Below are 13,259 nucleotides of genomic sequence, written 5' to 3'. Positions count from 1 at the left end.
CAAGGCTTCAAGGGGGTCCTGCCATATCTACAAGCAAGCAGGGACACACAGTTGCGCATATGCCAGATTCTTGGCGAGGGAACAGCCAAAGACGCCAAGCGCGCTCCTCCGAAATGCTCAATTTTATCCAACATTGACTCCGGGGCCACATGGCGATGCATGCTCGAAAGACGTGTGATATGCAATAGGTTTTATCGAAACGCGATACGATACTGGCATCTTTTGGAGCTATCAGCCCAGGAGATGTGGACAGAGAATCCACCAAGCCGATTTTTCCCAGGAGCTTCTTCACAGTCGACTATTTCGATAACGAATCGCTGCCATCACGTTCGCGAATAGCAACAGCTCAGACAGCTTCACTATACATCATGTTCGTATCGTGACCAGGTGTCAATATTCCTCGGGCCCTCTCTTGATGCGTGATACCAGAGAACAAGCAATGACGTAGAATCTCACCTTTCCTAATTGATGGCTGCGGGAATGATGGAGTTTGGGGTCAAGTATAATACTGTAGCAGGGCATCGGGTTTTGTAGGCGCATATACTCACCTCACTGTGATCATTGCCGGACCTATATGTGTTGCATCTGATAACAACAGGTAATGCAATCCTGTAATTCTACAACACCTGTTGGAGGTGATGGAGGTCCGTTGGCTCCAGTCACATTCATCATCGGGTGCACCTCATGTTCCTCCACTTCCCTTTTTCAGCACGGCGTCGCTCGCCGAAGTTCGATAGTGGACGCACAGGACAGGAATGTACTCCAGGTGTACACTTGGTGCGCCAAACGGTTCGCTTGTCCGGGTGGGTGGGTTCATGGACAATTTCACGCTTTGCTCGAAACTGCAGGTCTATCCACATCGACCATCACATGTTGATCGTGCAGTAATACTGTGGCAGCGGCAACATCATCGTCATCATCATCGCCATCATCATGATCATCATTTCCATTATCATAGTTGGCAGCTACCTGCTGCTTGTCATCTCGCAGAATGGGTATGTGCTGTTTGACAACACGGACAGAACAAAGGAGTGTACTGGTGATGTTATACGCAGCAAGCATGTCGTTCACCGCAGCCGGACTGTGCTCATCACCTGCATCTCATGCACTCCGCAATTTCCAAGGTTGCTGAAGTCACTTCGGATCTTGTACCCCCACGAGCCGCACTCTGTGAGCATGCGATTGGTGGTCTTCAATCCAACATCATCATCACCACCACCACCAACTCCTCCTCGTAGACCACCTCCCTCTGGCTGCGCTTCTCGTTCTTGTCTTGCTCGTACCCACACCCGTTTGCCGGTCTGCGATGAGCTCTGGCACGCTATGCGCCAAGCTCCCCCAAGACGGGATCTGAACGTGCTGCCGTTGAGAAAGGGTGGCTCGGAGCACTCCGCGCGACGCACCCTGGCACCGCCCTACCATCTGCCAGCGCATGCGGCGCTGATAAGCTCTCTGCGCCTGTGGATTTCATCATCCTAAGGGTGTTGGAAAAGATGATGCGATTGATCCTGATTTGCTTCTTTGTCTGTGGTAGCGATCTGTCAGAACAAGCATTCACAAAGGATCATCCATCCTGATTTTGTAAAAAGGTTACCATCCTTCTGCTGCCCACGGCGCCCAACCTCAGCCTGCTGAAGGTAGCTCATCTTGAAATATATGTGCCTTCGTCCGCTCCAGTTTAAGAAGTCAAATTGCGCTGAGCTACGTCGTCGACAACTTGTCAACTTCTATATCCAACGATACACTCCTCCCGGTGCTTCATCAACAATGATGACTTTGGCGCCGAGGCCGGCTTCGAGCTGGCCTACCGATAGTGATGAGCAAACCCGAGCGATTGATACAGGCCTGATTAATTCATTCTTCCTCCCCTGCATGGAGCCGAATCCGATGGCATCACATCTCGCATTCATGTCTCCCCAGATGTCGGACCGATCATATCATCACGAGCCACGTCGGAAAACGCGACAACGCTTCCTCACGCTCACTTCAGCGCCGAGAGAGAGCTCTCCTGTGTTTGTAGCCGAGCCCTTACCAAAGAAAGCAGCACCCTTCCTGCGACTTCCGCCGGAAATTCGATTACAGATCTATGCGCTGCTGGTCCTCCCTAGTGATCCGAATCATCTTCGACCATCGTACGAGAAAGTCAGTGCCAGCGCATCGGACCATTCAGATCATCAGAAGTTCCGACGCAGTGCGGATTCCGATGCCCTCCCAATTGAGCCGACACTCATGCTTCGAACAATCAGCCCAGCGCGATATGCGAGGCTGTATCCCACCATTCGCCAACACACTCGCAAGTCGTACCGTGTGCGTCCCAACCAAATGCGCGCACAGACTGCAGAGACGACCTATCATTGTATCAACAACCCTCGCATCGAGGACAATCTCGCAATCATGCGAACCAATACACTTATCCACACCGAGGTCTGCGAGCTGCTCTATGGGCACTACACCTTCGACTTCGATACCCATGTCGAAGCGGTCATCCCCTTCTTGGCAGATCTGACGCCATACGCCCGGAGTTGTATTAAGAGCATCCGCATTGTGAAGCGCGCGTTGCCGGATGAGAAGGAGTTTGATAGGTGTGAGTGGTCCAATGCTATGCGCTACCTCACCACGCGGGGCAACAATATCAAGCTACGGCGACTGCAGCTCGGCATAGTCGCCGGGCGGCCGGGGTCAACAGGCTGGGACCGCATCCCGAAGTACTCGGCCAAGGACTGTGCGCTGCTGGCTCAAGGGCACGGGATGGAGTGGATGCAATATTTACTCGAGATCACCGATCTTGAGTCGCTAGACGTGCGGGCCATCGTACAAAATTGCGCGTCAGCCTCGAGCAGTGCAACAATGGCTCACTACGTACGGTTCTCTGCAAGTGTCGAGACAGGCTTCGCCGAATTTTTGCGTTCGAGGCTGTTGGCCAATCCATCGGAGTCACTGGCGTGTCGGCTATGAGTGGTTTGCTGTTTCATTTGCGATGACTGGTTCATGATCTGCATGGTTGTTTGTGTTATACTCCACTCTTCTCTCACAATAATCGGCGATATGCCTATTTTTAATAAATCTCTCTAAACGTGTATCTGACATCCATTGTGTCACATAGTATCTCTGGATGATGAACGCGGGCCACCAGTCTCAGCAAAGTCTCGAACAGTGCGAGGCGAAAGTTCTCGGAGATATCTGTTTTGTGTGCACTTGTTCTATGTAGGCAAGACTGTCAGTGTGGTTGTCCATAGCCTCGCGCAGAGTGACAGACATGAGTATGGTCGCCTGCCACGAGCCGTTGTCAAAGTCCGCTGCTCAGATGACTAGACCGCATGGGAAACCAAGAAAAGAAGCAATAACCCAATGCGGACACTAGGCTGGATGTACGCGTCTCGTTGACCTGCAAACAGCAATTTTCCAGCATTGCGATGCCGAGTTGTTGCATCTGTTCGGCACATTTGCGCAGTATCTGCCGGGGCGAACGGTAAATCGGTGCGGCTGGTCCTAGTGTGGCTGTCCCGGTCAGCGGCCCGTGCGGGAGGGTCCCTTTGCGGGCAAATGCCCCGATGAGACACAGCCAGCCACATGCAACAGTCGAAGACACCAGCCACCTTTTGTAAAACAACCACCATCTCCATGTAAAACCGTTGGTGAATACAGCCAGCCATTCCTGTTTGGAAGGCATCGTTCGTGAAGACGCCACGTATATAGTGAGCTAGACGGCACTAAGAGAATATTCCTCCCATCAAGCAACAATCACACGCTTTCAATCAAGATCCCTGGACTACATAGGGCTGAGAATTCCGAGCTCGTACCAAGCCCTAGTCGCTGCAAACGCCATTGCACACGATTGCAATCCACGATGATGTATCGACTCCCTTCAATACTGCTCGCCAGCTCGTGCCTATTACAACACGCCCACGCACTGCCACATCCGCAGAGATCACCAACAACATGGGTCGTTGTAGACGTCAATGGACCTGCAGCTGCAGACGAGCCAGGCGTCACCACAATCTACCACACCATGCTTGACACGGCTGCACAAGCGTCGCCAGCAAAGACGACCTTGGCTATCGCCATAACCATCGCCCAAGCGCGACCGGCCAGCACTGGATGGTCTCCAGATAAGCCAGACCTATCGGAGGTCTTCACTTATAGCCCCAACACTTCCCTTCGGGTCCAACCTGACGAAAACGAAACAAATACGACGCCAACCATGACCAAGACGAGCGCAACTACTGATTCGACCGAGAGCGCGACCACAGGCTCTTCGACGAGTGAAGCGACAACGGCAATGGCAGCCTCCTCTCCTGAAGCTTACGGGCCAAAGCAGACCCATGCAGAGGGACCAGAATCAATCGAAACGACGTCCATTCCCACTCCAACTGCTGAACCAAGCCCTGAGTCAACACCCGAATCGACCCCCGAATCGGCCCCCGAATCGGCCCCCGAATCGACTCCCGGATCGAATCTCGAACCGACTCCTGAATCAACCCCCGAGTCGAGTCCCGAGCCGTCTGCTGAACCAAGTCCTGATTCGACCACCCAGAATTCTACAAGCGCCAGTCTCGCCACCCATGCCTCTCATGTCAAACCGACCCAAGCGCCACCTTTCTTTGGAATTTCGATGGAGCCGCCTCACGCAGCCGGGCCTGTCTCGGCCGAACTTTTGCCAGCGATCTGGGCAGCGCCGACGTCGAGCGTGGCTAATTCAAGCGACAAAGTTGTCACGACGACTGCCTTCGCGACCAGCTACGTCACCATGCCGTGTGTCGAGGCCACCATCGTCTCTGGTGGAGAAGACGTAGCGGTGGTAGTCCCAACCGCTCCTGTGATGCCAGAAGCACCGCACTTCAAAACAGGGTCGCACGCAGGCCCGCATCTTTCCGCCATGCCTCATCACCCAATGACGACATCATACAAGCCGCTCACAGCAACTTACACTGCTATGTGGCCTGCGTTGACACCAAAACCGACGACAGCGGCAGCAGCAGCAGCGACGACAACAAGCGATCTTTGGCCTGTCACCAGCGCGTGGAAGACACTTTTAAAGGGAAGCGCGACTCAGAGGACCAATGAACCGAGCGCCACCGCGGCAGCGCCTGCTGGAGGGCCTGCTTGGTGGGCGGCATTACAGTCGGAGGCAGCAGTCGCATTCGCCGAGGCCAATCCCAAAGAGATCATGAGGCGAACATTGCCACGGAGTATATTTGGAGTGATCTGTGGTGAATCGGCACATGCGAACTCTGCAGAGCCTGCTACCTAAAGGCATGCATCGCAACTGTTCTTTTTGGAGTTGGCATGGATAGTTTTCAGGGCGTTGGTCACGACCACTCTGCTAGTGCAGCATACAAGAGGGTCTTTGGGGTGCTCGGTTGAGACTAATTTGTTCTATAATTCATGATTGACGATGTATGACTTTAATTCCACCTTCAGTAATCAATTTCCACAGATCATTGTGATCCATTGCGTGAAGTCCTCCTGTGTCACCTCTCGGCGCTCCGTAGCTCACACGTGGGATGGCTGGCCTGAGGTTCTAGAAACGACGTCAAGCTCCAGGGCTATCCACGCGCGATGCATGCGGCATGCTCAAGTCTACCAGGGCATTGAGTGACGAGGCTTCCCTTCTCGTCTCAGAACGATCAACCATGCAAACGACGATAACACATACTCACGCGATCTGACAAGTCGCCTTCATATCTTGGTAAACTATCCCGCAGATTGCGACGACCCTCAAGCTGGACGACCAGATGGCGTCGCCTCCGCCGGTGGAGGACCAGGCGAGGCTGCTGGAGGATGCTCTGGCTGTAGTCAAACAGCAGACTGTCCTCATGCGCCGATGCCTGGAGACGCCCGGAAAACTTATGGACGCTCTCAAATGCAGGTATGAATATCGTGACTCTGAGGATCGCACATGTCTTGCGACAGCAACTCAAGTATGCACATCGAGCTGACCGAGCTCCAGCTCTACACTCGTGTCAGAACTACGGACGAGCAGTCTAGGACCTAAGCAGTATTACGAGCTCTACATGTCGGTCTTCGATGCGCTGCGCCATCTCTCCGTCTACCTTCGCGACTCACATCCCACCAATCACCTCGCCGACCTATACGAGCTAGTGCAATATGCAGGCAACATAGTGCCACGATTGTACTTGATGATCACAGTTGGAACGGTATACATGGGAATTGAAGAAGCGCCTGTCAAGGAGATTATGAAGGACATGATGGAGATGAGTCGTGGTGTGCAGCATCCGGTTCGCGGCCTCTTCCTGCGATACTACCTCAGCGGACAGGCGCGGGATTGCCTTCCGACAGGATCTGGAGATGGGCCAGAAGGGAATCTGCAAGACAGCATAAGCTTCATCCTCACCAATTTCGTGGAGATGAACAAGTTGTGGGTACGGTTACAACATCAGGGACACTCGAGAGAACGGGAGCAGCGCACGAAGGAGCGACAAGAGCTCCAGCTATTAGTCGGTAGCAATCTGGTCCGTCTGAGCCAGCTGGTCGATCTGGAGAGCTACCAGAACGTCATACTGCAGCCCCTATTGGAACAAGTCGTGCAGTGCCGAGACGTACTCGCGCAAGAATATCTCCTCGAAGTCATCACCCAAGTTTTCCCCGACGAGTTTCACCTGCATACACTGGATCAGCTGCTTGCCGCGACCGCAAGATTGCACCAGAACGTCAACACTAAGGCCATCGTCATCGGTCTTATGGATCGACTATCTGCATTCGCATCCCGCGAAGCGGAGACGAAGTCGCCCGAGGAACGCAAAGAAGAAGAGGAGAAATCTGTTGTTGCGCTTCTTGAGAAACTCAAATTGTCGCGAGAGGCGGCAGAGAAGGCCGTGGCTGAAGGTGCAGAGGAAGCGCAAGCTGTGAACGGCGAAGAAGGAAAAGATGCGGACGAAGGCGCCACCAGCGCAGCTGAGACCGCGACAGATTCGGGTGAAGCAGTATCAGCACCAGAGACGAACGGTGACACGGAAAAGACAAAGGGTATCCCTGGTAATGTGAAGCTGTTCGAAGTGTTCTACGAGCAGGTTGTGCACTTGGTGAGCATGCAAAGGCTGCCTATCCAGGACATCACAGCATTACTTGTCTCGCTTGTGAATCTCGCGCTCAACATCTACCCGGAACGTCTTGACTATGTTGATCAGGTGCTGCACTACGCCTCGAAGGAAGTGGCGCGATTTAACAATTCTACAGATTTGCATTCCGTGCAATGTCAAGCGAACATGCTGGCGCTGCTCCTCGGCCCAGTCAAGGCATACTGTTCCCTCTTCACCGCGCTCGCACTTCCAAGCTTTGTTCCACTCTACCAACAACAACCGTATCCTACCCGGAGAGCAGTGGCCGGCGAGGTGGCTCGAAGTCTGCTTCGTAACGAGACCAAGATCACAACATCAGAGCATTTCGATGGCGTCCTACAGATACTGTCGGTTCTGATCAAAGAAGGCATGCAATCCGGATCCGGCTATCCAGGAGGTGCTGTTCGCCGAGGCGCCGCCGAGACTGAAGAGACGATCGAAGAACAGGGGTGGCTCGCACGTATAGTACACCTCATCAAAGGCTCCGACAATGTGGCGCAGTTTCAGCTCCTACAGAAAGTCCGCTCTGCGCTTGCAGAGGGAGGTGAAAGGATCAAGTACACAACACCAGCCATCATCACACAATCGCTCAAGTTGGCGCGGAATTTCAAGCGAAGGGAGCATCTATCGAATGACGACTTTGCGGTACAATCAGGTGCCTTGTACAAGTTCATGCATTCGTCTCTGTTAGCGCTCTATTCGAAAGTCACAAGCAACGGCGTGCCGGATCTCGTACTTCGCCTGTTCGTCTCTTGCGGCCAGGTTGCCTGTCAGTGTGACAATGAGGACGTGGCCTACGAATCCTTTGCTCAGGCTTTCACCGTCTACGAAGAGTCCATCTCGGATTCGCGGTTGCAGTTCCAGGCCATTTGTATCATCGCGGGAGCACTCTCGGGTTGCTCAGAAAAGTTCAGTCGCGAGAGCTACGATACACTCATCACAAAGGCTGCGCTACACGGCAGCAAGTTGCTCAAGAAGCCGGATCAGTGCCGTGCTGTCTACCTCGCGAGCCATCTGTGGTGGGTGGTTGAAAAGGTTGAAAGGCAAGAGGGCGCCAAGGAGGTTAGTTACTTCATTTATTACCCTACTGTCATCCAAAGGATCAAGTTACAGAATGCTGACTGTTCCCTTCGACTAGGCTTATCGCGACGGCAAACGTGTGTTGGAATGTCTCCAACGTGCGCTCCGAGTCGCAGATGCCTGTATGGACACCGCTGTATCTGTGGAGCTCTTCGTCGAGATTCTGAACCGATACGTGTATTACTTCGACCAGGAGAACGATGCCGTCACGACGAAATACCTCAATGGCCTGATCGAACTCATCCACTCCAATCTCAACACCAGCGAGAATGTGAGCGCCTTGGAGAGTCCTCGAAAGCATTTCCAGCGTACGCTGGAATACATCTCGAGCCGGGATTACGAGGGTGTGGAAACGAAGATCAAGTCGTGAGCAAGATTGTCGTGGGGATCGAAAGACGAAAAGCGTGTCAAGCATGGGATCTGCCATGTTCGCATTGTACCAGATCGTATGTAGCATTGCAGAGCCAGACGGTAGATAGACGATCACTCACACAGTGTGTATATCACGTGGGCATTGACGAAGTCACGACACTGGTCTATTTGACGACGTTCAAACACATTCCTCCTCTGCGAACCGATTACCCGACTGCCCAGGGGGATAACCTCGTCGTTCTGGTCTTGAAATCCAACTTTGGTGATGATTGTGGCGTGACCAGCTTTGCCATGATCGCATCACTGCCAGGATCATTCCTGGAAAGTCGTCTGATGATTGTAAATACTGTACTGTATCATCATCGCAGCGCGTGCATGCGTGGGGCAATGACGGTCAAAGGGCAGAAGGAACGATGACGTAGCCGCCTGGATAGTGTCGCATGCTCACTTGCACTTCTCCCGAACTCCCACTTGCGAGATCGTTCGACTTTTGGCGGGATCGTCACCCCACACCGAACTGTAGTTCAACTGTGCATGCCCAGGTGGTTATACAGTTATTGCATGCAGTATATTGTCCCAGCAATCGATAGGTAATCGTGGGATACATACATGTTGAAGTACGCAGAGAGAGCATTGTCCACAATCTCGGGCGTGACCCTCTTCGGGCGAGGAGTAAGGATCATCAGAATAATTGCCAGTGCCATCGGTCGCTAGACGGTCTTGTACAAGCCTGCCTGTTTCTGGGTGTAGAGAGATTCGTCAACAAACCAAAGTGGCACGCTTGTATTCCTCTCTCAGGTGCCACACCACATTCTTCTCTCTCGACCCTGTTTCTCCCTGTCTACGCCTCCATCTATTATATTACATCGGACGTGCATGTTCCCTTCGTCTTCCTACAATATCTCCTTCCATTCACCTCACGTGCCACCCAAAACCTTTTGGCATTGTACATTGTGATCGAAAACTTGAAAGCCGATCACTCCGAAGCCGATCACTGCCAACACTAACCTCGACACGCGTGTGAACAAATCGATCAATCATGTCTGAAGAAGGAGCAGCAGTGCCCTCATCCTCTAAGGGATCATGGACCGGGTTCCTCAAGCAGCTCGCTTCATTCAATGGAGACTTGTCCACAATGACTGCGCCTGCGTTTATCCTGTCCACCACTTCGCTCACCGAGTTCTCTGCCTACTGGGCGGAGATGCCACGCCTCCTAGTCGCCCCGGCCGCTGAGAAAGACCCTCAGAAGCGTGCACTCCTGGTCACCAAATGGTTCCTCAGCACACTCAAACAACAGTACGCAAGCCGGAATGAAAAGCTTGGTAGTGAAAAGAAGCCACTCAACCCATTTCTGGGCGAGTTGTTCCTGGGAAAGTGGGAGGATACAGAAGGCGAGACACATCTCGTTAGCGAACAAGTCTCCCACCATCCACCGGTGACTGCATACAGCATCTGGAACGAGAAGCACGGCGTGCGTCTTCAGGGATACAATGCACAAAAGGCCAGCTTCCGCAGCACCATCAATGTGCGACAAGTTGGGCACGCAATTCTGCACATCGATGCCTACGACGAGGATTACCTCATTACTCTTCCGTCCTTGCACATTGAGGGTCTGATTCGTGGCTCTCCATACGTGGAATTGAACAAGAGCAGCTACATTGTTTCATCTTCAGGCTACACCACAAGAATTGATTACGCTGGAGCAGGATGGGTGTCGGGTTCCAAGAACAGTCTATCAGCCGTTGTTTTCCCACACGGCAAAGAGAAGAGCAAGTCTGACGTACTGTACACCATCGAGGGCAGCTGGAGCGACTCCTTCACCATCAAGGACGCTGGAAAACACGTAGTCGACCGCTACGATGCCAAGTCTGAGCCCAAGTCTGTTCTCAAGGTCGCTGACATTGCAAATCAAGACCCTCTCGAATCACGACGGGCGTGGAAAAAGGTTGCAGACGCAATCCTCAAAGGTGACATGAATGCAGTTGGGCACGAGAAGACGCTGTTAGAGGAGCAACAGCGGGCACTTCGCAAACAGGAAGCTGCTACCAACCAACCATGGGAGCGAACGTTTTTCACCAAGACCAACAACATCACTATCGCTGATAAACTCATTCGTGAAGTCCCGCATGGTTCCCTGGAGCAAGACCAGACGGGTGGCGTGTGGTTGTTCGACTCCGCCAAGGCGAGCAATGCTAAGCCGCCGTACAACGCGCTGAGTGAGACATTGAAGGATGGCTGGAAATGAGCGCATTGCGATTTTGCGCTGTATCAGACGAACGTCTCAAAAGCGTTCGCGGTACTTGATTACCACCATCAGTCGAAACAGATACTCAGGGCTGCATGTGTTCTTCAGTCAGGGACATGAATGCCCTATCTTGGTCCTCGACTATTCGTGGCAAACAGCATGGGAAAAGTAAAGAATGACCGGTTCCGCTCTTTGAGAGAGTAGTAGGTTTCTTTTGCGGCACGCCACTATTACACGATAACGAAAATGACGAGACGATCCCGCTCCCTAGTTGAGAGCGTTATGATACCATACTCTAGCAATGTGGCCTTAGCACATTGCAGTAAAATTCTATTGGACGAATCTCTTGAAATACGAAGTGTCTACGGCTGGTCGTTTGTAACTCTTTTCAAATGTAACAAACTACACTTTCGTATGGCGCATTAGCTCCGATAGATGAAACGTATCACTTGATCTCACTCCAGCCCTTCTCACCCCTGCCGCCGTCTACTCCTAAACTCCCTGTCGCATCCTTCCCTCCAGCATTCCCAGACTCGGTGGGAACCTCACACGCTCGTTCGAAGACCTCGACGAAACGTCTGACATCCTCAAAGGAATTATACAACGGCGCTGGCGCGACCCGAATGACATCTGGCCTCCGCTCATCCACCACCACGCCCGCCGCCTCCAACGTCGCCATGACACTCTCCAACAATCCCGGCTTGAGCAAGAGACTCAGCTGCGCCCCGCGCTGCTTCGGGTCCCTAGGCGTAATGATCGAGAACTGCGCCCCGCCCTGCTGCCTCTCAGCCAATCCGTCGAGTAGACTCTCCAAGTAGCCCGTCAGGCGGAGGCTTTTCTCGCGCAGCGCAGCGGGTGTCGTCCGCTTGAAAACGTCGAGCGAGGCGCGCACGGCGGTTGTGTCTGCGACGCTCGCGTTGCTCACCTGAAACCCCGCGGCGCCGGGAATGGGCGTGAAGATGTTGGCCATGACGAACCGGGAGGATTGCGCGGAGCCCCACCAGCCGGAGAGCCGGGGATGATATGAGAATTGAGGGTCGGAAGAGTCGGATGTGTTGGTGGTGGTGATGTGGCCATGTCGCTCGTGTACGAAACAGCCTCCGATGCTGCCGGGACCACTGTTCAGGTATTTGTACGTACACCACACTGCGAAATCGGCGTCCCAGTCGTGTAGATGCAAAGGGACATTCCCGACGGCGTGTGCAAGATCCCAGCCGATGGTGATGTTCTTGGCGCGAGCGTGTGCGGTGATGGTGGCGATGTCGAAGAATTGGCCTGTATAGTATTGGATGCCAGGAAGAAGAATCAGAGCTAGCTCGGAGCTGTGTTGGTCGATGGCCTCGAGAATTTGAGCAGTAGAAATCAACGGGACAGGAGAGGTTGCTGACACTGGGGGCTCGAGGAGAACCATGGAATCCTTCGGAGAATAGCCGTGAAATGCAATTTGTGATTCGACAGCGAAATGATCACTTGGAAAGGCCTTGCCTTCAATCAAAATCTTATTTCGCGTTGGAGTCGGACGGTAGAAGCTGCACATCATCAAATGCAGATTGGCTGTCAAGGTCTGCATGACTGCCACTTCGCTCTCCTGGGCGCCGACCACTGTGGCCATATCGGCTCGGACATCATCATCGGCGTGTAACCATGGAGGAAGATGAGTATCGGATATGGGCTTGAAATGACCAAAGACGCCCTTTTGAGCCCATACGGACAAATACTCCTCGTAATATTTTCGAGTCAAGGTTGGTTGGAGGCCCAAGGAGTTGCCGCAGAGGTAAGTGCACGGATCTGCGTTGCTTGCGGGACTCTCGTCATTATCTGAAACTATTGTGGATCTGGCGAGGTCGGCTTTGCTCGGGATGAGGAAGAGATCACGAAATTGCCTGAGCGGGTCGGCATCGTCTTGAGTCTGAGCATATGCTACGGAAGCAAGATCTGCCTCGACCATGTTTGCAAACAGACCCTAGCGAGTCGTTCCAGGTCTGCGAGAACGACATGCAACAAGATCTGTGCGAGTTATGGTTCGGCGTGGTGGTATGCACCGATATGCAGGTCCGCATACAAGCACCCGGAAGCTATCAAGGTGGGGAGAATTCGGGAATGACATCGTCGACGAGTTCATCAACCCAGCCCATTTCTTGCTGTGACGCATGTACGGCGACGTGACAGTGTTGCGTCATACACGCAGTTGTCGTATGTGGCTCCCACTCTTGCAGTGCATGTCGCCGCGTTTGTTGGGAAGGTCAGTGCAGCGAACAATGACAAAGCTCGACGGGCAATTGTCTGCCTTGACCGCCAGCCAGCCAGCCAGCCAGCCAGCCCAGGCACGGCAGGATGTGGGTAAGGTGGTGAGGTGATGGTGGTGGTGATCACCCGGGCGCACGATCCACACCGAGATACTTGTGCTGTACGTGCTCAGCATACCAAAGCATACACAGCTTCAGGTACAATCTGCGTACCCTACCCCGGGTGTTCTCCGATAA

The 13,259-nt window shown here is 53.2% G+C and overlaps 5 protein-coding genes across 5 annotated transcripts; 4 read left to right on the top strand and 1 right to left on the bottom strand.

Annotated features, from left to right (window-relative positions):
• The first annotated feature begins 1,259 nt into the window (after positions 1 to 1,259).
• K489DRAFT_376906 (uncharacterized protein) lies at positions 1,260 to 3,125 on the top strand. Its single transcript, XM_033604025.1, has one exon. It carries the CDS (start codon positions 1,657 to 1,659, stop codon positions 2,953 to 2,955), a length of 1,299 nt encoding a protein of 432 aa, XP_033463528.1. The 5' UTR covers positions 1,260 to 1,656; the 3' UTR covers positions 2,956 to 3,125.
• A 588-nt stretch (positions 3,126 to 3,713) lies between these two features.
• Positions 3,714 to 5,433, top strand: K489DRAFT_376905 (uncharacterized protein). The gene has a single exon (XM_033604024.1). It carries the CDS (start codon positions 3,848 to 3,850, stop codon positions 5,249 to 5,251), a length of 1,404 nt encoding a protein of 467 aa, XP_033463527.1. The 5' UTR covers positions 3,714 to 3,847; the 3' UTR covers positions 5,252 to 5,433.
• Positions 5,434 to 5,496: 63 nt separating this feature from the next.
• K489DRAFT_376904 (vacuolar protein sorting-associated protein 35) lies at positions 5,497 to 8,985 on the top strand. The gene is made up of 3 exons (XM_033604023.1): positions 5,497 to 5,869; positions 5,951 to 8,141; positions 8,218 to 8,985. Exons 1-3 carry the CDS (start codon positions 5,736 to 5,738, stop codon positions 8,527 to 8,529), a joined length of 2,637 nt encoding a protein of 878 aa, XP_033463526.1. The 5' UTR covers positions 5,497 to 5,735; the 3' UTR covers positions 8,530 to 8,985.
• Positions 8,986 to 9,570: 585 nt separating this feature from the next.
• On the top strand, positions 9,571 to 10,776 carry K489DRAFT_367694 (Oxysterol-binding protein; the record flags this gene model as incomplete). The annotated part of the gene is made up of 1 exon (XM_033602882.1): positions 9,571 to 10,776. One exon carries the CDS (start codon positions 9,571 to 9,573, stop codon positions 10,774 to 10,776), a length of 1,206 nt encoding a protein of 401 aa, XP_033463525.1.
• Positions 10,777 to 11,044: 268 nt separating this feature from the next.
• Positions 11,045 to 13,083, bottom strand: K489DRAFT_376902 (kynureninase). Its single transcript, XM_033604022.1, has one exon. It carries the CDS (start codon positions 12,722 to 12,724, stop codon positions 11,222 to 11,224), a length of 1,503 nt encoding a protein of 500 aa, XP_033463524.1. The 5' UTR covers positions 12,725 to 13,083; the 3' UTR covers positions 11,045 to 11,221.
• Between the last annotated feature and the right edge of the window lie 176 nt (positions 13,084 to 13,259).

This window comes from Dissoconium aciculare, assembly GCF_010015565.1.
Source record: "Dissoconium aciculare CBS 342.82 unplaced genomic scaffold K489scaffold_2, whole genome shotgun sequence".
In the NCBI taxonomy this organism is placed as follows: Eukaryota; Fungi; Ascomycota; class Dothideomycetes; order Mycosphaerellales; family Dissoconiaceae; genus Dissoconium; species Dissoconium aciculare.
This window is presented reverse-complemented; position numbering and strand designations above follow the sequence as displayed.